The 26,092-nt window shown below is 34.2% G+C and overlaps 1 protein-coding gene across 32 annotated transcripts in view; it reads right to left on the bottom strand.

The window, feature by feature from the left end:
* Positions 1 to 26,092, bottom strand: part of RAP1GDS1 (Rap1 GTPase-GDP dissociation stimulator 1) — a 173,575-nt gene that overhangs the window by 28,975 nt on the left and 118,508 nt on the right. For 24 of the 32 annotated variants that reach the window (XM_074040181.1, XM_074040183.1, XM_074040191.1 and 21 more), the window contains 2 exons: positions 17,688 to 17,816; positions 4,803 to 4,928 (listed from right to left, as the gene is read on the bottom strand). In XM_074040181.1, coding sequence (XP_073896282.1) covers positions 4,803 to 4,928; positions 17,688 to 17,816 — 255 coding nt within the window. Of the gene's footprint in view, positions 1 to 4,802; positions 4,929 to 17,687; positions 17,817 to 22,484; positions 22,558 to 26,092 lie in introns of those variants that run through there. The other 8 variants (XM_045392673.3, XM_074040187.1, XM_074040195.1 and 5 more) reach the window with 3 other exon arrangements.

Genomic DNA, 26,092 nt, shown 5'->3' with positions numbered 1-26,092 from the left:
AAATACTAAAAACCTTGAACTATACAAATCCCTACTTCTAATGCTGAAATCACTCTCCTTTGTGTACTGAGAAAATCAAGGATGATATATGCAAAAAATTAGTCCAAAAATATGCCTTCAATGGTATCATTCTATCCATTGTGCAATTATAAAACAGATGTGAAGGCACAGGGGAAAACAGTAATAAACATATTGTTATTTTGAAATACTGCAAGGAAAGTTACAGGTAATTTTATGGCATAAAAGTGACTGAAGGTCACAATAAAGTTTTCACTTTGCCAAAACACCAATGAGATGAAAAACCAATTTCTCCCTAAAACATAGGACCTAAGACATTTAAGAAATTTTAAATGTGTCAATATTGTAGTTTTAAAATTTTAATCAATTATTTTTTTTTGAGACAGGGTCTTGCTGTGTTGCCCAGGCTGGTCTTGAACTCCTGGGGTCAAGCAATCCTCCTGCCTTGGCCTCTGAAAGTGCTGGAATTACAGGTATAAGCCATCACACCCAGCCTAAATGTGTCAATGTTAAAGTTTACAGATGATCTCATAATTTGACTGAAATCAAATACTTGAAAACAAATATATGGAAGGCTTAAACTACCTTAAATAGGATTAGCAACACATTCTGCCAAAGCAGACAGCCCAGCACATTTACCAAAACCATTCTGTCCAAGGACATGTATCTTTATCACCACTGTTTACACACACATGTATAAATGTACACATGTATGTATCACATATGCATCATATACAGGTATTTTAAAACTTTTTTTAAAGAGTGGAAGAAAACCACAAATGCAGACAAGTGCATAAAATATGCAAGTTAAGTTTAATATATTATTAGAAAGCAAATAACCATGGATCTATCACCTAGATCAAGAAATTCATTACCAACAACTCAGGAAGCCTATCTCTACATTTCTGTTTCTGATAACAAACCCCTTCCTTCATTCATCTCAAATTATCTTGATTATGGCAATCACTTCTATACTTTCGTTTTACCAAGTAAACAATCATTCCTAAAAACTACAATTTAGTTTTACTTTTTTTTTTTACTTTATATAAATTGAATCATACAATATGTATTTTTCAGTGTTGGCTTTTTCCTTTCAACATGATGAGATTCATCCACAGTAATAGTTATAGCTGTCTTCATTCCTTTTCATAACTCTATATTTTTCCATTATATTAATATCCTATGATTTATTCATTCTGTTAATGGATATTGGTTGTTTCCAATTTTTCATTATAAATAATGCTGCTCTGAACATTCCTGTGTGTGTATATATACACACACACACACAAACATACACATATATATGGGCATCAAATTGTTCATAATATCCTCTTAATAGCTGTAAGACCTGTGGTAAGGTCTCCTCCTCTTGCATTCTTAATTTTGGTTAATTATGCTTTCTCTCTCTTTTCATTTATGAATCTGACTAGGGGTTTATCAATTCCAATGTCTTTTCAGACTCAACTGTAGCAATTATATGTTTGTGTTGCACTGTATGTTTTCCATTTTATTTCAGCTCTTTACATTTCCTTCCTTCTGCTTATTATTATTATTTTTTAAAATTTCAATAGCTTTAGTGGTACAAGTGGTTTTTGGTTACATGGATGAATAATATAGTGGCAAAGTCTAGGATTTTTAGGGCACCCGTCATTGAATAGTGTACACTGTACCCAAAAAGTAGTTTTTTACTCCTCACCCCCTCATCTCACTCCCTCCATCCTTCTGTCTCCAAAGTCCATTCTACCACTCTGTATGCCTTTGTGTACCTAGAGCATAGCTCCCACTTATGAGAATAGGTGACATTTGGTTACTTCACTTAGAATTAATGCCCTCCAATTAAGTTGCTGCAAAAGACATTATTTCATTCTTTTTTATAGCTGAATAGTATTCCATGGTATGTGTGTGTGTGTATACACACCCCATTTTCTTTATCCACTCATCCACTGATGGACACTTAGGTTGATTCCCTATCTTTTCTTCTGCTTTTTAAAAGAATATATATTACTTGTGGATTTTGTCAACATTGTTGTATTTTATTCCAGTTAACTACTAAATTTTTTTTTTTGTAGATTTAGGGAGTACAAGTGAAGATTAACAAAATTAATAGACTACTAGCTACATTAACAAAAAAAAAGAGAAGATTCAAATAAGCACAATCAGAAACAATAAAGGTGACATTATAGCTGCTACCACAGAAATACAAAAGATTATCAGAGACTACTATGAGCATATTCACACAAATTGGGAGGTGAGGATTGAAAAATTACCTTTTGGGTTTTTGGGTTTATATTTTCTTTCCCCTAAATTCCTGAGATGAATACTGAGCTCATTGATTTTAGTTCTTTTCCTTTTCTAATAAAAGCATTTTGAGCAAAATATTTCCCTCTGAATAGGGCTTTACTTGTATCATGTAAGATTTGAGATAGACTATTTTCATTTTCACTACTAGAAAAATTTCTAATTTCCATTACAACTCTTTTTTGACCTCTGAGGTATTGGAAGTATATTTCCTACTATGTAAACATACAGAGATTTCCTGGTTTTCTTTTTATAAATGGTTACTAGACATCTCACTTAGGTCAAAGAAATACTTTGTATGATAGCAATCTTGAAATTTCTTTCTTTCATGACAAGTATACATGTTCTTAAATGTTTCATATGTACTTGAAAGAATTCTGTAGTTGAAGTGTTCTAAAATAAGTCCATTAAATCAATTGTCTTAATCATTTTCAAATTTTCTATAACCTTATTCTTCTATCTTATTCTATAAATTACTGAAAGAGGTATTAAAATTTCTCAATTTCTGTGGATCTGTCTATTTCTCTTCATAGTTCTGAATGTTTTTGCTTTGTATGTTTTGGGATAATGTATGATGGTCATTTTTTTTCTAGGTAAATTGGATCTTTTATTACTAAAGTCACCCTCTTTATCTCTAGCAAGTCTTTTCATCTTAAAATATTTTACTTGATATTAATATAACTACCCCAGCCTTCTTTAGGTTTCAGTGGTACATTTTTTCCATCCTATTATTCTCAATCTTTTAAATCTCCTATTTAATAAGTATTGCTTAAGTAGTATAACTGTTTATTTTAAAACACAAGTGACAAATGGTCTTTTAATTAGAGCATTTAGGCCACATTTAACATAATTACTGAAATACTGTGTCTTAAAACTGCATTTTTATGTTCTATTTGTCCTCTATAATTCATGTTCCTTTTTCTTTCTTCTTTTTTCTTGTTTTGCATTGCTAGGGTATTAAAAAATCTTTCTGTAAGTCCCTTCCATTTGTTCAGTTTGTTCGGTAGTTATACATGATTTTTAAAAATTACTTTAGTAGTCACCTTAAAAGTTGAAGTGACTAAATAACCAGAGTCTTCCAGATAACACAAGTGTCTTAGGACTCTAACTCCTTTTACCTCTCTTCTTATTTATATGCTCAGTTTGTGGTATATTTTAAATCATATAAATGTACATTGTAAACTTCACAATAAGTTATTTTTCAAATATATTCAATGTTCATAAGATTTACCTACATATTCACTGGTTTTTTTGGTCTTTATTCTCCCCTGCATCTGTATCACTTTCCTTCTGACAAACCACATTTATAACATCTGGCTTCCATTGTTGCTGTTGAGAAGGTAGCTGTCAGACAAACTGTTGTTACTTTGAAGATAATGATTTTGGTCATTGGTTTTCTACATTTTCAGTATAAGGAATCTAGATATGGATTTCTTTTTGTTTATCGTATTTTGGGTTTAAAGGGCTTCTTGGATCTTTGCATTTTTCATAATTTCTGATAAATTCCCTGCCAAAATTTCTTCAAATACTGCCTCTGCACACTCCCCTCCCCACCTTCTCTACTCTCCTTTTGGGACTCCAAAAAATGCATATGAGAATGTCTCACTTTATCCTCTGACCTCTTATTCTCTTTTATGTAAATAGGTTCTTTTTTCATTTTAGTTCATATTGGATTTCTTTCCAACCCATTTTCCACTTCACTGGTTCTTTAATTAAACAGTATCTATTAAATCTGCTATTAAGCCCCGCACTGGATTCTTAACTTTGGTTGTATTTTTCAATTCAGAAATTTCCATTTATTTCATTCTTAAATCTGCTACGTCACTTTTTAAAAATAGTTTTCAGTTTCCTTCTAAATTATTTAAGCTTACTTTTACCTCTTTGAACACAATAAGTATACCTGTTTTGAATCAGTGTCTAATAATTCCAGTATCTGAAGATTTGCTGCCTATTCTTGCTTATAATGTTTTGTCTCATGTATTAACATCTGATCCTCTTTGAGTATGTGCTAGACATTATATTTGAAAAATTACTAATATGGAATGGTTTGTTTCCTCTGATTCATTCTTATTTCTGCAATGCATCTCTTAAGATTTTTGTGCCCAAAGAAGAGAGTGATTAACCACTATCTTCGCTGTTGGCAGGCCTGAGACTCCAACTTTTATCCCCTTTGCTTTACAAGTGTATAGAAGTAGAGGTCAGCCTCGCAGCTGCCTTTTCCAGAATGGCACAAGAATGTGTTAGCTACAGAAGTATCTTTTCTAAGATTTTAAAATCAAAGGAACCTGGAAAGTTGCTTTGGCCAATGTAGATATAGTTATGGAGTAGATAACATAGCTAATTATCTAAAGTTAGAGATATGCAAAATAAAACATATCACTAATAAAGAATGGTTTTGAGTCAAATGGCTGGCAATTAAATAATATTAGGAAAAAAATTTAAAGTATACATGATTGAAAATCCAAAGGTGCATTTATTTTTCTCACCATTTTCTGCCAATGGAGCAAGAACTTCAAAAATCATTTCTCTCTTATCATGTTCTATTTGTTTCTTGAAGAGTTTTACTAGCTCTTCAGCAATGTTTGTACTGGCAAACTGTTCTTTACTTGACTCTGTAAAATAAAAAAGAAAAACTTAAACCAAATTAAGCCCAGAAACTGTTTTCTATTACTTTCAATACTTGGTCATTTTGTACCATTACTGATAAATACAAATACTCTTCAAATATAGGAACAATCAAATGCATTTTTAATGTCCCTGAAAAGGAAAAATGTCTAAGGCTTTAGAGAAAATGTTCTGACCTAATTATATTTGGGCTATAAAAAAAGGTTCTCTAGCATAACATATAGGTAATCACGGCAACAATAAAATTACTAAGTCATAAATTCACAGTTTTAAGGATTTTAGTCAAAGACGAAAAATTTCTCATAACATTATATTCTATATGGATGAATTAAAGGTGACTTATCTTTAGTATCATTAAAGTGCCATGTTTTCTACCCTGGTCCTGACGTATCTACTATTGAAGACTAATTCTGCATGAGTAATTGGAGTTTCATTCCTTCCTGCCTCTCAGCATCTCCAAACTCTCCTAGAGCCTCACCATTGATCAGCATTTATATATACTTTGGTATTTCTCACATAAAATATATTTAAAACAAACATCCTCCCCCAATCAACCTCTATCAACTACCATTCAATCTCATTTTCACTTTTACAAACAAGTTTCTGATAACATTGTCTATATACACTGCCTCTACTCTCTCAACTCATATGCATTACTAAATCTACCAGTTTTGGCCTACCTGCCTCTACACTCAGCAATCTCTTAATAATCGTTCCTCCTTCTCCACAAGACCTCTATAAATTCTAGTTCCTTAGGATTCGTCCTTTGCTTTACGTTCTCAGTCCTTATTCTCACCTGAGGCTATCTAATTCTTTTCCATGGCATCAAACAGCATCTCTGTGTTGATATTTATACAACATAAATATTCACAACCCTCTTCTGGACATCAGGCTATTTATTTAACTGCCCATTTGACATCTCTACTTGAGTATCTCTCTAGCATTCTAAACTCAATACCGAAAAGGGGCTTTCGACATACTCTGAAATCTTCTTCATCCAGTGTTCCCTCAACTCAGTATATGAACACTACGTCTATCTGAACAGGCAGGAATCTAGCAGTCATAGCTCATTTATCACTCAACTTCCACACCTAATCAATCACCAAGGTCCACCAATCTACCTCCAAAATCCAACCCAAATCCATTCCATTTCTCTCCAATTCTCCTCTCAATGTCTTTGGTTGCATTATCCTATTTTCTAGAAATTTCTTTCAGTGAATTCTGACCTAATCTAATATATACTGGTCTCTCTGGTGGCACAGCTGGCATCCTGGGTTCTCTTTATCATTATCTTGATGGATCACTTCTCTCCTTCCTGTATTAGATATCCTGTTATCTATGCCTTTTCTCTTTCATTTGTTTTGTTTTGGTGGCAGCATCCTCCAGCAGCGTCGTGAGAAAGCTACTGTATAATACGTATGTGGGAGGTAGACATTTTGAAAATATTGTCTGAAAATGATCTTTCCCACCTAGAGTTGATGCTTCTAATTTAAATCAGTCCCTTACCTTACTCTGTTACTTTCTCATACTAGCAATTATCATAAATTGTAATTATATGGTAGTTTATTTGCGAACTATTTTAAAAATAAATATCCATCTTATACACTAAACTATAAGCTCCTTGAGGGCAAGGACAGTACATACTGCTTCAACCACCAGAAACATAGTGCACAGGATAGTCCCTGGTATAAAGGAGGTGTCCAGAATGAAGTTATTTATGAGTAACTAAATGAACATGTAAATGAATTATAAGGGTTACACTCCACTTGCTAGTCTCTGGTAAATCTCTTGTGTTACTATCAAGTAAAATATATTGCAAATTCAATTTTAAAAGAGGAGAAACACACATTAATATGGTTAAATATAGTTTTGATCAACATTTTACTACACTGCTTTGGTGTACATATCAATGGATCTATTCCAAAATGATAAAAATCTACATCAAGACTTTAAGTATGATTCTTTAATGCCATAAAACACTACGGCTTTAGCTCTTCACATGCCAAGGGAGTGGGGAAAAGTCAGGGTAGGGTGTCTTTTCCGATAAGATACTGAAATTCTCAGAGATCATATTCAGCAAATGTCAGCAAACTCCACCCAAAGAGGAGGTTTCATTTAGAGATGAGGCCGGGCATGGCGGCTTGTCCCTGCAATCCCAACACTTTTGGAGTCTGGGGTGGGCAGATCCCTTGAGCCCAGGAGTTCGAGATCAGCCTGGCCAACATGGCAAAACTCCGTCTCTCCTAAAAATGCAAAAACTAGCCAGGCATGGTGGCATGCACCTATAGTCCCAGCTACTCAGGAGGCTAAGGCACAACATTCACTTAAACCTGAGAGGCAGAGGTGCAGTGAGCAGAGATCATGCTACTGCACTCCAGTCTGGGTGACCCAGTGAGACTCTGTCCCCAAAAGAAAAAAATAAAATAAAAAATAAGTAGAGATGATTTATCCCTGGAACTTTGTTGGTTATTCCTCTGCTTCAGAGAATTGTCCAAGTGAGATGAATTTCAAAAACATGAAATCATACGTAAAGTATATAGACATCATTATTCATCTAGTTACATGTTTTTACTCTTCTTTAAAAGAACAGTGTTGGTACTCTATTCCTTCTAATCCACATTCTTTTCCTCCAAACATTTAATAAAAGGAAACCGAGTCATTGCTGCTATGTAACTCAGGCTCTGTTTGCCAGCACAAGGAAATTATGCATCATTATTAATACAGGAATTATAGAACAAAATCTGTACTTAACCTGCAGGTGAATAGAGTGAAAAGACAGCATGAAGTATAATTTGGACATTATATTTATCAATTAAGTGCCACAGACCCTCAACAGGCCTTTGGCAAGAAGCCTCTTTTACTAAGGTTTTATTTTTATTAAAACTCTATGAATTCAAAGAGTTGGCCTAATATTATTACCAGCAGACTCCAGTTTCCTCTCCTCCATTTATTCTTCCTCACAAATACATAAAGCTCTTTTAGCTAATTCATACTGTTTACTTACATATATCTAAATTACATATTTGTACTGCTAAAAATTGGTATTTCTCATCAGATTTCTACTATGAAAGATGAAACATTAGTTTTCTTTCTTTCCTGTGTTCATCATACTCTCCATCTTTCTAATTATATGTAATTTTGTTTATATCACTAGTTGTGTTTCAGCAATACACTAATTCATTCTTCCTGGAATAGTGTTTTCTCATTTGCGTAGTTTTCTATGTGCTTATTATTAATGCAACTCCCAACACTCCATCAGTTGTCTAATCTTCTCTTAATACATTCACTTTAGATATTAATCAATTTCATTTCCTGTAAGAACTCTCCCAAGCACCATCCCATCAGTTTTTTGACCTAACCCAACCTGGACTGGTTGCTCCTTAAAAACATGCCACTTGGGACAATAACATCACTGTAATACTTGGGATTCCTGTTGGATTTCGTTCTCAGTTCCTATGTAGTTTTTCTTCATTTAAATCCCTTGTTTTGGTGGAACTGAACTTCCAGTGGCTTCCAGAGGAAAAGTATTTAAGAAATAAATTTTCTGAGATGTTCATGAGTGACAATATCCTTATTATAATCTCACACTTGACTGACAGTATGACAGAGTATAGGATTCTATGTTGGAAGTCATTTTCCCTCAAAAAATTAAAAAAGTTTATTTCACAAATAATATTGTATATGGGGTACACTGTGATGTTACATATAATGAATAGTGAGCAGATCAGGGTAATTAGCATATTCATCATCTCAAGTACTTTTGTGTTGGGAACATTCAATATTCTCCTCCTAGCTATTTGAAACTATGTAATATATTATTGTTAACTGTAGTTATCCTACAGTGGTAGAGAACACTAAAGCTTACTCCTCCTATCTAGCTGTAATTTTGTATCTTTTGTATCTAATCTTTCCCTATTATTCCTCTTCTCTCTACCTTTCCCAACCTCTAGTATCCTTTTTTTTTTACTTCTATAAAAAACTTTAAGCTTCCACATGTGTGAGAACATACAGTGTTTAACTTTCTATTCCTAGTTTATTTCACTTAACATAATGTCTTCCAGTTCCATCCATGTCGTTGCAAAAAAAAAAAAAACAAAACAAACAAAAAAAAAAAACGGGATTTCATTCTTTTTGGTGGCTGAATAGTATTCCATTTTGTATATATATGCCACATTTTACCTGTTCATGTTTTTAGACACCTAGGTTGATCCCACATCTATTGTGAACAGTGCTGCAATAAACACGGGTGTGTAATGTTTCTTCAATATACTTTCTTCCCTTTTGATAAATACCCAGTAAGGAGACAGCTGGATCATACAGTAGTTCTATTTGTGTTTTTTTAAAACTGAAATGGAGTCTTGCTCTGTCACCCAAGCTGGAGTGCAGTGGTGTGATCATGGCTCACTGCAACTTTACTCAACATCCTGTGCTGAAGCGATCCTCCCACCCCACCTTCCCAAGTAGCTGGGATTATACGCCTGTGCCACCATGCCGGGCTAATTTTTAAATTTTTTGCGGAGATGGTTTCCCTATGTCACCCAGGCTAGTCTCAAACTCCTGGCATCATGTGATCCTCCTGCCTCTGCCTCCCAAAGTGTTGAGATTACAGGTGTGAGCCACCACATCTGGCCCATTTATGGTTTTTGAGAAACCTTCCTAAATGGCTGTACTAGTTGACATTCTCACAGTGTACGAGTTCTTTTTTCTCCACATTCTCACCAAGATTTGTTAATTTTTGTCTTTTTAATAATAGCCATCCTGAGGTGAGATAATATGTCATTGTTTTGATTTGCATTTCCCTGAAGATTAGTGATACTGAACATTTTGTCATACATTGGTTAGTCATTTGTATGTCTTCTTTTGAGATGCATCTGTTCAGATAATTTGCCCATTTTAAAAACAGGATTGAGGCAGACACAGTGGTTCATGCTTATAGTCCCAGCACTTTGGGCGGCTGAGGCAGGTGGACTGCTTGAGCCCAGGAGTTCGAGACCAGCCTGGGAAGCATGGTAAAAACCCTGCCTCTACAAAAAATACAAAAACAAATGAAGCATGGTGGTATGTGCCTATAGTCCCAGCTACTTGGGAGGCTAAGGTGGCCACTGCACTCTAGCCTGTGAGACAGAGTGAGACCCCGCTGTTGAGATGTCTGAGTCCCTTGGATATTCTGGAAAAAATCCTCAGTTGGATGAATAATTTGCAAATATTTTCTCCCATTCTGTAGCCTCTCTTTTCACTCCGTTGTTTTCTCTGCTTTGCAAAAGCTTTTTCATTTGATATGATCCTATTTTTGCTTATATTGCCTGTGCTCTGAAGTCTTACTCATAAACATTTCTTAGACCAATGTCCTGAAGCATTTCTCTTTGTTGTCTACTAGTTTCATAGTTTGGGTTTTACATGTGGTTCCATGAAAACTTTAAGTTACTTTTTTTTTTCCATTTCTAAAAAAAAAAAAAAAAAAAAAATCATTGGTATTTTGATAGGGGTTCCGTTCAATCTGTAGGTTGCTTTCAGTAGTATGACCATTTTAACAATATTAACTCTTCCAATCCATAAGCATGGGATGTTCTTCCAGTTGTTGGTATTCTCTTCAGTTTCCCTCATCAGTGTTTTGTAGTTTTCCTTGTAGGTCTTTCACCTCTTTGGTTAAGTTTATTCCTATGTTTTATAGCTATTGTAATAGGATTGCCTTCTTGATCTCTCAGCTAGTTTACTGTGAGTGTGTAGAAATGCTACTGATTTTTGTATGCTGATTTTGTATCCTGCAACATTACTGAATTCATTTTTTGGTTCCAAGAGGTTTTTGGTGGAGTCTGTAGGTTTTTCTTGATGTAAGATTATGTTTGCAGGCACAATTTGACTTCTTCCTTTCCAACTTTGACACACTTTCTTTCTTGCCTAATTGATCTGGCTTCCCTAAAACTTTTGAAGGCAATATTGCATTTTCTTCTGGCTGCCAATGTTGTTTTGAGACATATGTCCACGGAATCATGATCTTTTTCATTCAACTTTACTTCCCTCATCCTCTCTAGAAGCTTCTCCACAGAATTATCTTTTGCATTCAACTTTACTTCCCCCATCCTCTCTAGAAGCTTGTAAGATGTTCTGTCCTCAGCATTGTAAAAGTTCACATTGATGTGCTATGGTCTGGGTGTATTTTCGTTCACTAGGACATTTATTTGACAGATACTTGCAATGTAGGAAATTTTGTATTTGTATTTCAATTCTGTGATACTTGAGTTATTTGGCAGTTTCCTCCTGTTAACTTTTCTAATACTCTTGGTCTGATCCTCTTATATTTTTTCTCTTTTTTTTTTTTTTTGCTTTACTTTTACAAATATTTCTCCAGTTTTTGTCTTTCATTTTAGCAACTGTTCTTAATGCTCAAGCTCTTTTCTTTCTCCTTAAGAATAGTGTACTGTTGCTTTTCTCTATCTCCCATCTTAGAAGTTGCCCTCACCTCTTGAGCTGTCTGCCATTGAAGAAGTTAGGAACTAAAAAAATAATAATAAAAAAAAAACTGATTATGAGCTATGAGTATGAGTAGTCTTATTGACTGCAAGATTCCCTATAGGGTAATCTGCTGGCCTTTTGTAGAGAACCCTCAATATAAAGAACTTTAAGTCTATGTTCTGGGAGACAAATAGGGCAATAAAACTGTGGTTCTCAGCATTCAGATTTCACTTAACCTGTTTATGGATTGGTACTGTGGTACCTTTTACTTCAATTTAGTGTGATATCCCCCATCAAGAAACCCTCTTTTTCTTCTATCCTGACAAGAAGCATAGTATTCTCCTTGGATAGGCAAGGGGTAGTCATCACAAGGTGTGAAGGGGAAAGAGGGTCTAGAAATCTTGATGCCACCAAATCCCAAGCTCTTTGAAGATTGTGAAATGCAAACTGGGTTTCTTGGTTTCTTATCCAGGATTTAGATGTCAAAGGTTTGCTATGTAAGTTATTGCCTTTCTTCCCAGGTCCCAAGATGTTCTTGCACAATCCTCTCTCCTGCTTTTCTTTGTTATTCCCTTTCCTTGAGGTTGTTCTTGTTTGTTTGCTTTTTGTTTTTAGAGAATGGGTAGGGGGGAGGTCTCACTATATTGTGCAGGTTGGTCTTGAAACTCCTGCTGCAATCAGTCTTCCTGCCTTGGGCTCCCAATCCTTGAGGTCTTAAGCCTTTAAGAAGAAATCTCTTTACCGTAGAGTTTTAGTTAGTTTCCAACTAAAATTTTAAAAGAGGCGAAGTCTCATTCTGTTTATTCCATGTTAAATAAGAATGCATACTTTAAAACCATATTCATGCTAAGATTTTTAAGTATAAAAAATTATGTACACACATTAATTGGGACTTGAAGAGAACAAAAAAAATTCCATGGTTATATTAAAGAGTGTTGGGTTAAAGGCCAATTTCTCTTTAACATTATGTGTGCATAAATAACAATCAGGAGGAAAACAATCTTTTTTCATTATTATGGAAAAAATGAAAACATCTTTAATCCTATAAAATTTATGAAGCTTAATAAAGCAGAGCTGTATTTTCCTTTCTGTCCCAACTCCGAAATAGACTGCACTTGTTAAATTATTTCCATTTCATCTTTAAGCTGCTACATTTCATCACTAGTCAGCAAAAGTACACAAATTTATTTAACACTTTTATTAAAAACATTGACAAAAAGTAACTGTAGCATTTAGTAATATGTCATATTCAGAAGTATGTGACATGAATTTTAAACACTTGATATTTACATGAGTCAATAAAAATACAGTACTTGTTAACAGGCAAGAAAGCTCACTCTGAAAGGGGAAACATTATTCTGGGGCATACATGTTCCACGTGTCGATGTATATAGCCTAGTTATTACATGGGCATAACAGACTCATGATATAAACTTCAGAAGTCTTAGATAAACTTATTTTTCTTTTATCCTTTCTTCCTTCAAATGGGGTGTAGGGCAGTAACCACTGAAATTAGAGTATGAACCTAAATTGGGTGCATAATTATCTTTTAACATAGATTGGGGGAGACTAGGCTGAATAGAGGTGGTCTATGCAGCCTCTCAAACAAACCTGGTATTTTAACACAGCAACTCGTATCAAAGTGTTTGGAAGCAGTTTTTCAATGGCATGTTTTCCCGGTATACTAGAGAAATCAGCAAGGTAAACAAGGTTGTCTTTGCAACTCTTTACTTACCTCTTATCTCTCCTACCAGGTCAGGGCTCTCTCAGTATACACTGCTCTGCTTTTATCCTCAAATTATTTTTCCTTATTTATTTATCTGGTCAATTAAAACTCCCTGATATGGTTTGGCTGTTCGTCCCTTCCAAATCTCATGTTGAAATGTAATTTCCAATATTGGAGGTGAGGTCAGGTAGTAGGTAATTAGATCATGGGGGCAGGTCCCTCATGAATGGTTAGTACCATCCCCTTGGTGATAAGTGAGTTAGTTCATGTGCGATCTGGTTGTTTAAGAGTCTGTGACCTCCCCTTTCTCTCTCTCGCTCCCTGCCTCACCATGTGACACGCCTGCTCCCCCTTCACCTTCTGCCATGATTACAAGCTTCTTGAGTCCCTCACCAGAAGCAGATGCAGGCACCACACTTAGTGTACACCCTGCAGAACCATGAGCCAATTAAACCTCTTTTCTTTATAAATTACCTAGTCTTGGGCATTCCTTTACGGTAGTGCAAACGGATTAATACACTCCCATTTCCCAAATGTTGCTGATATCACAGTATTGATCTGGTCATTCATATTATTATCCATTTAATAATATGTGCCAAGCACTATCCACTGAGATACCCAAAAGAAGTGTAAGACTGGAAAGTATAAGAGGTGGACGGTTGATAACTTTGGCTATCCTAAAGAGTATTTATGTTTAAAAAGGGTTGGTTAACAGAGTTGACCAACAGTTACAGGGCAAATACTTCTGCTTATTTCTGGGGTTTTAGCTTTTGAAAAACCTTTCACTTTTTTCCCAAAGGATAAAATGATTGAATTAAATATTAAACCATTCCCTGCCTTTGACTCTTCCAACAATACTTTTGCAGGTATCTCTAGAGTTCACAGGGCTCAGTAAAAACACTGCTTAGTGAGAAAGCACAGGCTGGCATGGTATACATTATGGAAACTTTAAAACATCAGTTAGCAAGTATATATTTATTATCTAAGAAAAACTTTTATAAATACTCAGCAAAGCAAACATAATCACTGAGAATTTGTTATATCCATTAAAATTTTTAATTGCCTAATTACTTTAAAAGTTGAGGCTGGGCGCAGTGGCTCACGCCTGTAATCCCAGCACTTTGGGAGGCCGAGGTCAGGAGATCGAGACCATGGTGAAACCCCGTCTCTACTAAAAATACAAAAAAATTATCCAGGCGTGGTGGCGGGTACCTGTAGTCCCAGCTACTCGGGAGGCTGAGGCAGGAGAATGGCGTGAACCTGGGAGGCAGAGCTTGCAGTGAGTCGAGATCTCGCCACTGCACTCCAGCCTGGGCAACAGAGTGAGACTCTGTCTCCAAAAACAAACAAACAAACAAACAAAAAACAACCAAACGTTTTGATTAAACTTGTAAGACAAGCTAAGCCTATTATGTACATAGTAAAAATAACTATGGACACTAAAATCAGACATGAAACTATTTGAACTATCACTTAAAGATGCTTTGTGTGAGAATTCAAGTTCTGTTTTAAAAAGAATGTACATCAAGAATTATTTTTCTCTAATACAAAAAACTGCTTTCCAAATGATTTATGACTAATAGAAATCCTATAATGCTGTTTTTTTCAAATGCCAGACAGAGATCCACTAACAAGTCATGTGATCAGTTTAGGACGAGTACACTGAATATGTTAAGGATAATAAGTATTGTTTAGTTTCAGGTAATACAGTAAGTGGTGATATGAAGATGTATTTCTTCTTATGGGCCATAGTCAAAAAGTTTGAAAACTATTGCCCTAACGTGAGCAATTTGGAATCTGGGTTTATGCAAGGCATTTTTGGAGAAATGTTAATATTTTGTATTTATATTATTATAATGTCTTAAACAGAGCAAGAGTTATATCAATATTTACATATTGAAGTATTTGGGGTTCAAATATGTAAGTTGTCTTAGAACTCTAAAATACTTCGATATTCATGTGTTCATAACTTAAATGAATTTTCTTCTCAAAGAAGCTCTCAACTGTATGTATGATCCTAAATTAGTATTACTAAATAAATCACAGGGTTGGGTTAACTATAAGGATTAGGCCCAAGTTACTTCATAGGGGTGCTGTAAAGCTGAGTAAGGTTTGATACAGATCCAAGATCTTCTTTTACTGTAAAATATAAGACTCCTTATATGGACATACTACATGGAATAAGTTTTTTAAAGTTTTAAGACTCCTGTAACTCCTATGACTAAACTCAAAGCCCACGCTCTTCCACTGCCACAGTTCTTGTTACATTCTTTTCACAAGAGGAGGTAATAATGACTAATACTTTTCCTTGACTCTCATTTGAGAGGTGGACGATGACTGTTTTGGGTAACAAACAACAACTCTCTTCTCATGAGGTCAAGCAGGATTTCTGCACAGTTCCTGATGTTGAAGCATTTATAAGATTTAGACACAAAACCATAAAAGAGATGAAATACTCCTCAGCAAACAACTACAATTACGTAAGTTCGTATTCAGCACAACCTATCCAAGGATTATTGTAATTTCCTTACTTGGTACTGACTTTTCCCTTAAAGTTAGGTGAGATAAATTTCATTAATCTTTGCTTTCTTCCATGTACTCTCCTAAAACTTCAAAAGGGAGGGGCCTTAACAGGGTGAAGGATGACTCTGTTGCAGTTCATTTTCTACAGCACCACTGTCCAACATAAATATAATGAGAGCCAAAAATGAAACCATATATATAATTTTAGATTTTCTAGTAAGATGTGCTAAAAAGGTTAAACATTTTAATATTTTATTCCACCCAATATATTCAAATTATCATGTCAACATGCAATCAACATATGAAATATTGGTGAGATATTTTGTATTTTTCATAGTCTTTGAAATCGATTGTGTATTTTATACTGAACACATCTCAACTGAGACTTCATATTTCAATGCCCATTAAGCCACACGGCTGGTAGCTACTGTATTGGACAGTGCTGTTCTAGAAACTACTCACATTAAAATGTAACAGCGAAGGACCTGCACTCTTTGATTTTCATAAAACCAAAGGCAAATGAAGAAAGATTTGAACCAATCATGTTTCTGTTACACTATCAGTATGGGATTATAACACAATTTCTGTTTTATTTCTGCCAACCATACTGAACACAAACTCCTACATTCCATTTTAATCACAAAAAAGAATAACTTTGTCAAATACTAAATGAATGTTCTTTTATTCTTGGTCTCACTCAGATGACAGAAAAAATGTGTTAATTAGGCTAGCATAAAAAAGAAAAAACAGATGAAGAGAGAAAATGAGAAACGTTCACAAATACTAGGATTGACCCACTAAGTAAGAACGACTTTTACTAAATATCTTTAATAAATAATTTCTATTCCCTTTGCTGGAAGACAAAACAAAAGTAAAATATTAAAATCAAGATGAGCTTTCAGTTAGAAAAACCAAGATTAGTGACTTTGTGCTTTTATTTATAAAATGTGGTACGTAACAGAATTGATATATTTGCTTGTTGTAACTACTGTATTTAGCTATGACAAAACACCATTTCATTTCACTATGCCCATAATAATTTATTATTAACATGATTGTGGAGTAGATTCAGACCTAGAGTTGTGAAGGAAGATAAGAAGCGGGGGGCAGGGGGAAGAAGAAAGAAATGGTAATCCATAACAAAGAGAAAAATGAAAAGAGATGGAGGTACTGAGGCCATCATCCTCCTCTGTGTTATGACTAGGATGTGTTTCCATCATTGGTCTGGTTCTGTTTGCCTTCTGAATTTCAAGGCTTCCACAGATTTTGTTTTCTAATACTGTAACACATACATTCATAGAAAAAAGTCCTCTGTCATGTTTTGAGATTTTATGAAAAGAGGATGAAGAACCTTAGTCTGTTAGATTCCTCTTTACCTGAGAAGCATGCAATTTATATGAAATGTAATAAATTTCTTTTTTTTTCTTGGGACAGGGTCTGGCTCTGCTGCCCAGGCTGGAGTGCAGTGGTGTGATCTCGGATCACTGCAACCTCTGCCTCCTGGGCTCAAGCAATCCTCCTGCTTCAGTCTCCTGAGTAGCCAGAACTACTGGCACAAGCCACCACACCGAGCTAATTTTTGTATTTTTTTGTAAAGATGGGCCCAGGCTGGTCTTGAATTCCTGAGCTCAAGCAATCCATCCACCTTGGCCTTCCAAAGTGCTGGAACTATAGGCATGAGCCACTATGCAACACACTTCAATCTTATTTTTACCCACGGACATACAATTGCCATCCCTCATGTAAAAATATTAAAGCCATGTGGAGACAATTTTAAATATTCAACTCTATTACATAATGTACAGTGTAAGCTTTAAACACTAATACATAAAATTATTAGCGAAACAAAATAGCTCTCATTATAAACAATGCAATCATAAGATCTAATTGGACTTACTTTTTAAAATATTGACACAAATATCTCAAATGCTTCAAAAAATTAATACAATCTAAGTGGATTTCTAGCTTCTTAATATCTAAAGAAAAATTTATTGTAAGCACATGAATAAGTTAATTACATTTGTGGTTCATGACTAAGACTTACCAAGTTCTGCTAAATTACCAAATGCAACAAGACACATTTCTGTAAGAGCTGCATTTTGGCAGTGGATGCCCAGTAATTTCACTAAGGTAGGAATAACACCCATATTGATAAGCTGAGCTTGAAGTGAATCTGTAAAAACAAAAAACAACAACAACAGAAAAGAAAGTGTTGACATGCCAAATGAACATTATAAGAAGAAAACAACTCTTATTTTCCCTACTGGAAACTCAAAGTTATTTAAATTACAGTAATAGAAAATGAAGTCCATTCACATGATTGTCTTGAACATTTTAAACATTAGTTCAGAAGAGTTGTTTTGAATCCTTTGAATAACCAAAAGGCATTTAGAAATAAAAATAGTTTGAAGACTATCAAATCATTAGTTTTTTAAACGGGGTCTTACACCATTAAAAAGCAGGCCTTTAATAAGTATAAACAAACATTACCACTAATTTTTGAGTGAAAAAGTTAGAGTAACATTTGCATTACAGGAAATCACAGAATATGAAAAGCATGAGAAAAGTAGCAAGTTTAATAAAGACCAAGAAAGAAAAAAATCTTAGAATCCTTTAAAAACACTTTTCATAATACAAAACTAAAAGTATATAATAAATACACAAAAATGACTGGTTCTGAATATTTGCAACCAGAGCATTCCTGATGACTGCTAGGAAGAGATATACCAGAAAAAAAAAAAAGTTACCTAAAATATTTTTCTTTTTAAAGTTTTTTTTAATTATAGTGACAGATCATCTCAGTGAGAGAGAGGAAAGTTTGGCTTAGAGAGGTGAAGAGAATGAGGTTAACATGGCCTTGTCATCATTGTTTGCCTTCATTTTCTAAGAAACTAATTGACTTTGAAGTACTAAACATGCCTTGGATTTCCACAAGGGTTCTTCATGGCAATAATAGAATACCTGTAGCAAAGCTGAAGGTAAATGAACCAAAATGAAAACCAAAAGTACTGCCTTTCAGAATAAGCTAAGAAAGAAATACAAAAATTCATATGTTTATGCAAAACACTATAACTGTCCACAACTGGTTCATCCAAAGATACAGAAACGCTCTTTCAAAATTTTTTTCTCTTTAAAATGATATGCCATTTTCAAGCTAATAATTTTCCCCAAATTCTTTTAAGTTATCTCTTTGCAATCTAAAGACAAAACTCTTTCTTACAAAAACACATGTTCCTCATAGCTCCAATCCCTTGGCAGGGTTGGCCTGCTATTTTTTTTTTTTTTTATTATTACTCTTTATAGTTCTTAATCTATAGATAAGGAAGTAGGTGGGTGATTTTCAGAAAAGAACATACAGAGTTGAGCTATCTTATATGCCAGTTCATCACTGCCTGGTAGTCTTTGTTGTTAATTATTCCTGCTTTTAGAGTGAAGTATGAGAGATGGTCAACAGAGGCTTATTGTCCCTGAAAACTGATGACTGGCTAATTACAGATAATTATCTGGTTTGGTTGTGGAAGCCCATCTATAATAGAAATGGGCCTCTTACCAAAATAAGAATAAAAAATAAACATGGAAAAAATGGGAGTTTATGTTTGGAGTTCAAATACTCTAATAAAACAATTTCAAATTTTGTAATGAAGTTACGAACTCTAAAAGGAGATAAGAATTAAAATATACTCAACTAAGTAATCTGTATTTATACTTTTGATGTTAAATTTTTTTTCTGAATATGCAATTTAGTAATTAATAATTTAGAACACTTAAAGGTAAAATACTTAAACAATAGTGTTATATCTATATTACATTGGTAGAATAGTTGCATTATGGTTATAGTATTTGTAATAATCATGCACCAAGGAGCTTTCCAAGTTAGAAATTATTTAGGTTACTTACCAGTAGATAGGGCTCTTTATTAGAGGGTCACCTCTGCAGATCCTTGTTCTTTAGCAGTATTTTTATTTATAAATGTATTCATTTTGATTACTTTGTCAAATACTGCAGAGCTGATGAATCATTAAATTTCGGGTATGTAAGCGTGAGCACTAGCGCATGCATTGAATGTGAGTCAAACTCCACTGTATGTCTGCATATATGTAAGCATCACACACCCCCTCAGTTCTGTTGGTATGAACTATAAAAAATCCAACAGTCCAGGGACATCAGAGGAATAACACATTTTATGAAGAAGATAACAGAAGAATACCACTTAGAAGATAATGCTCTTCATGTTCTGCTAACTTGGCATATCTATCACTTTTTTGGACTGCTTTTACAATGTTACAAATTTTGGTTCCAGGTAAAAGAGGGATGAAAAGTCAAGAAATGTTATAGTGCTTAATACAATCTTTGGCATACAAATTGAAGCAGTAATATTTGAAATTGTGGCAGACTGGGAGAAAAAGTTAGCATAGCCAAATGGCACATTGTAGGTACTGCCATAATTCATGAAAATCATGTTGCTTCACGAAAATGTGTTTTATAACTACCCAGGAGCCAAATTCATTATATCCTCACATATAACACACATACCACACAAAAGAGAAAAATATATAGCCATCCAATTGGATGAACTCATTGTGGACCAACTGGGTGCTCTCTTTTGTATCTACTTCTATGATGCTAACTAAAACAATCATCATACTCAAATAATTCTAAAATTTGTTCACACTGACTGCAGGCCTGCCATTCTACTTGTATAATGAAGGCCCAGAGGAGGAGAGAAAAAAAAAAAAAACACTTTTAACAGAAACAGCTTGATATAAATTTCCATTTTATGGACAAAGAGGCATCCTAGAATATGGTTCTCAAAGTGTCCCTGGAACCCTTTCAGAGGATCACACAATCAAAGCTATTTTCATAAAAATGCCAAGATTTTATTTGCTCTTGCCACTGTGTTGACATTGGTACCAATGGTTCGAAAGCAATGGTAGGTAAAACTGCTGGCACTTTAGCATGAACACCAGCAGTGGCACCAAATTGTATTAATAGCCATTGTCTTCTTTACTTTTTTTGAGATGGAGTTTCACTCTGTGGCCCAGGCTGGAGTGCAGTGGCATGATCTCGGCTCACTGCAAGCTCTGCCTCCCAGGTTCATGCTGTTCTCCTGCCTCACCCTCCGGAGTAGCTGGCACTACAGGCGCCTGCCACCATGCTCAGCTAACTTTTTTTTTGTATTTTTGGTAGACGGGGTTTCACCGTGTTAGCCAGGATGGTCTCGATCTCCTGACCTCGTGATCTGCCCGCCTCGGGCTCCCAAAGTGCTGGGATTACAGGCATGAGCCACTATGCCTGGCCGTAGCCATTGTTTTCTTCACCATTACAGATAGTAAAACAAACTGCTACTCTTTGCAGCAATTTTTTGGGGAAAATATTTTTCATAAAAATGTTATTTCTGTTAACACACAATGGGTTTGTTATTTTAAAATGAAATACTAAATAATTTTAAATACTTTCTCGATTTAAGTTTCTAATTCAGTAAATATTGACAGATATAACCCAAATACATAAACAAAAGTCTTATAGGTCTTCTATAATATTTAGACATCTAAAATCATAAGACCAAAAATTTAAGAACCACTGTCAAAGGACTACCTAATTTTTAAAACAGTTTTTTTGAGCCCAAGTCTTGCTCTGTCACTCAGGCTGGAGTGCAGTAGCGTGATCTCAGCTCACTGCAACCTCTGCCTCCCAGGGTCAAGCAATTCTCTTGCCTCAGCCTCCCGAGTAGCTGGGATTACAGGCGCCTGCCACCACGCCTAGCTAATTTTTGTATTTTTAGTAGAGACAGGGTTTCATCATGTTGGACAGGCTGGTCTCAAACTCCTGTCCTCAGGTGATCCACCCGCCTCAGCCTCCCAAAGTGATGGGATTACAGGTGTGAGCCACCACGCCTGCCAGGACTACCTAATTTTTATAAGAGATTGGGAGGTGGGTGGGAAACATGGAAAATATTCTGAAGTTCAATGATGTGCTTAGCAGAAGTGACAACAGGAAAAAAATAAGATAAAAGCTTAGTAGGAATCCTAGATTTTGGCACTCTGATATTTTCAGAGAAATTACACTAATAAAGCTCCTAACATCTCATCTTGCTTATTTGAGTAGAAACTCTATTTAAGCCTAAGAGATTATTCCAGATTGAGTCTACCTGTTTCAGTTACTATGTAGATATTACAATTCAGTAGGTGGTGGCAGTTGTTTTTTGAAAAGATTAAGCAGGGGTCCTGTTTGTGTACGATAAGTTGATATTCTTATTGACAGAAATAAATGATTCATTTGATCATCTTTTTTGTTTACTGCCCAAAGAAAGCTTGCAAATGTTTTTCAGAGGATAATAGCTGACATCCATGATATCAAGAATGTTATCAAGAGTATGACTTTTAAGTGAAAGACAAACAGGAAGAAATTCTTAGAACTAGAAATAGTTCTTGTTCTCTAGATACATTAGGGAGACTAAGTGGAGCAATTGCAAGACTATGACTTCTGCCTCCCTCAGTGAATATCAGCAACTCCAGGGGAATGTTATCAGAGCTCAACAAACACAGCAATTCACAAAAATGTAACCCAGGCCCATACATAGCAAACACTTATGTGTGAAAGACAGTCTTTAGACAGCACAATGTCATAAATGTCTGAAGACTCTGTTTTGACTGCTCCTGACACACATCACAGACAAATACTGACCAAATACAGATTTACAAAATTACATAATATCAAAATGACACAGGCCCTACATGATCTATGGGAAGGAAGAGGAAGAAAGGCACTGAGGGGGTGCAATACAGATGCATATACAAAGAGATATAAGGCAATCAACGCATGCGCTGGTGTGAACACTTACCTACCTACATTTGAATTTCAATGGTTCCAAGTTCTTCAGGTCACACTCATGGAAACTCCAAAGAATGGAGATCTGGAGAGAAGATCTCAAGTTGAGGAACCTTTTCCCCCCTGAGTTTTAAGTTTAATGTTTAAAACATTGGTATAACTAGATTATAGGTCCAGAAAAGTATGCTGAGAATTCCAGTAGCTCAACTGAAGTTACTAAAAATAAGTTTCTTAAGAAGATTATAACAGGTTTACCTTGTTCCTAGGGCTCTTACAGATACACAATATTGTAAGATTATTAAGCTTTTTGGTAAACAGAACTTAAGAATGAAATTGTCAAAACTAGACAACACAATTCAAAATACAGTCTCTACATTAGTACGTAGATATATTATTCACAGTATAATGATATGATATTGCCATTTACAGGCTTGCATTAAAAATCCCATCTACAGTCAAATGAGTTGAGCATAGTTGAAACAGTGAAGGAAGCAAATAAAACTCTTGATGAAAAGTTCTAATACAAATTGGCTAAAAATGATTTGGGCATAATAAAGACTGAAGAAAACTACCTTTGACTTAATGACTTATCTGTATTTCCAAAAAAGGATATGAAAATTAAAAATTAGAAACGATACAATAGTGAAGTAGAGCTTCAAGTTCAAGCGAGTTTTAGTTCTAACACTGAAAAGTAAACTGACTTAAATGTGGCTACCAAGGGGATGATTAGTAGTTAAAAACTTTATATACTCAAATGTTTATAAAGTGGAGAATTTTATTCTAAAGGAGGATATAAAACTAGATTATTTATATGTGTTTAAAATTCAATTATTTTAAAGCCTTCTTTATGTCAAACATGCATGTGTTTTGCACCCAGATTATCGCTTTAATTTAAGCCCTATTATACATTTCAATGATACATAGAAATTTCAAAAAAAAAAAAAAAAAGTCAAGATTCACTGATATTGACAATATTGGAGGTTTAAAACAATACATTTATACATTTCTTCCTAGATGCTAACAATAAAAAACTAGAAAAGGTAGTTCTAAAGTTCTTTCTGGGTTCTGAAAATAAAAATTGTCTCTACATGGCAAAATTTCCCTTTTGTAAAAGTTTTAAATATAAATGGCAAAATTATATGCATGAGATTGATGTAAAACAGAAGCAACAACAAAAAAATGCCAAAGCAAAAATCATGAGAGATAGTAAAAATATTTTATTATTAAGAAACTTACTCATTTACTGTTCTCAATACAATGACAACTAGAGTGATTATGCCCTAATCTAGTAGATAATTTTTCCCTGTATTTACTCCAGGTTAATTATTTGCTACAGATCAACTTTTGTGACAATGAATCCTGCTACAAAAAAAATTCTATAGATATGTTTATTCTGATTAAAGAAAACTCTATGCTTTCATCTCAGAAAAAAACTGGTCTTTTAAGTTAAATGTGGTCTTTTTTTTTTAAAGAGGACTACTGCCAGCTGTTGCTTAAGCAGCATTTATTAAGAGAAACCAATCCAGTCTCTGCTTTCATACAGCACTGCTGAGATAAAGATCACATCTACAGTAAGTATAAATTTAAGCTTGAATTTTGGTACAGCAAATTAAGCTAATGTCAAATTAATTTATATCCCAACATGTGTATCTTGCAAACATATGCTTAAAAACATAGAAATCCCTTCTTTTACAAAAGAATATATTAGCTTAAAAAAAAATCTTTTCTAGTTAACAAGGGGCATTATTATAATTTGGATTTTACAGTTTAAAATTGCACAGAAGTTATCTGCAAGGCACAAATTCTGTTAACAAGATACATCTGCATATCCAAAAGCATTTCACTTTTTAGTTTTTCAAGTAGGACTTAAAAAAACTTTTTTGGTAAATAAAACAATATAGGCAGTTCAGTGTTAGTTGGATTTCACTTATAGTTAAAACAGGATTAATAATCTTTATAAAAGTTAATTTGTACATGATGCTTTTCTGGTTTCAGCACCTCTCTGAATGGAATTTGTAAGTGGCCTAAATTAGACATGCAAATACAGATATTTGGCTCTAATCTATTATTTACCTCTGATTTTAGCCTCAGCTTTTGGAAGGCCAAACAGCTCAATGCTTACTTCAACACCATTTATGGAACCTAAAACTTTGTGCATGATCAATGATTATGTGCCTCATATCATCATATTTCAACTAGTATAGGAACACTTACAGTAAAGAGCTGGTCTTTCAGATTTGTTACTATCTGAATATTTAGTTTTAAATATAGGTAAGCATTTCATGTAAAGAGAAAATTTGCCTATATGCTTTATATGTTGAAATTCTATCAGTTGAAACGTAAATGTATATTATTATATTAAAATGCACCAATAATTAATGGTGATATACATCCTGTAAGGATGAAATCAAAATCAGAAAACCAACTTTTCCACTTCAAATTTTCACAATGAGAAAAATCTTGAAAATAATACTTGATAACGGCTATGATTAATCTTCAATCCAGACATAAAGCAAATAAAAATGAGAAAACCATATTAAAGAATGGGGAACTCCAAACATATTTTGCCCCTTCACTGCCCTCAGCTAAGTGGGCATCTATGTGGTATTATGATATTAAATGTACTATCATAATTGCAGGAGCAATCTAGAAGCTAACAATGCTGAGAAAGTATTATTCTTCTAATAATATAATGTCAAATTTTAAGTATTAGGCTACTAAAATTACAAAAAGACTATAATAATTTATTTTTCTGATAAAATTTCAGCTTCTTACATTCATAAGTTCATTCTCTAATAGATGAAGCTGAATATAAACGCCAATACTTGACCATGTGGAATTAGACCAAAATGTGCATTTGATACACCTCTACTGAAAATCAAGCTCTCAGACTGTTCATTAAGTAACAGCATTATTATAGTAATAGTCTAGGAAGATTATCACTAAAAGCTAACCTGGTCTAATTGGTCAAATTTAATAGGTTGAATTAGCAAGAGGCACCAGAATAACTAACTGCTCTACTCCTTAGTGAAACAATTTGTTTAAAATAACACTTGTGGTAGAACTTTATGAAAGCAACCTGCTTCAGCAAACTGACTAGAAAGCTGTTGGACAAACAGCAAAAATTCAGAAATTTTTAAAAAAGAGAACAACAGTAAATAAAGAACAACATCAGTATAATAAAGAAAGAATAAAAAAGTCTAAGTACTTTTCAGCTGTCCAGTAAGTCTTCAACACACTTCATTTAGCTCACTGGAGTATAAAGTGACAAACTGGGCTTCAAAAGATGTGAACTTAAATGTACGTCTCCCATGTCTTCATAAATAGAGGGGGAAAAAACCCCCAGAAAATACATGTAAGGTAGTATGATGGAAAATTAGTCTCATTAAGAAAAAAAGACAGTATCAGAACAAGGATCTCTGAGAGAGTAAAACTTTAAATAAGATACAAAAGAATAAATTGCAAATATACAATTTTACCTTTTAAATTTTGTTTTGTTCTTTTTCCTTAGAGTAAGGCAAAAATGTTTTACTATTTAGGAAATATATACATTATTAATTAGCTTGTAACCATAGTAAGTAAACTTTAAAAATAGTTCTTCACTCATGCAAAGCCAATCAT

Source organism: Macaca fascicularis, chromosome 5, assembly GCF_037993035.2.
Source record: "Macaca fascicularis isolate 582-1 chromosome 5, T2T-MFA8v1.1".
Taxonomy (NCBI): domain Eukaryota; kingdom Metazoa; phylum Chordata; class Mammalia; order Primates; family Cercopithecidae; genus Macaca; species Macaca fascicularis.
The sequence above is the reverse complement of the archived record's forward strand: the minus strand, read 5'-3'. Positions and strand labels throughout refer to the sequence as shown.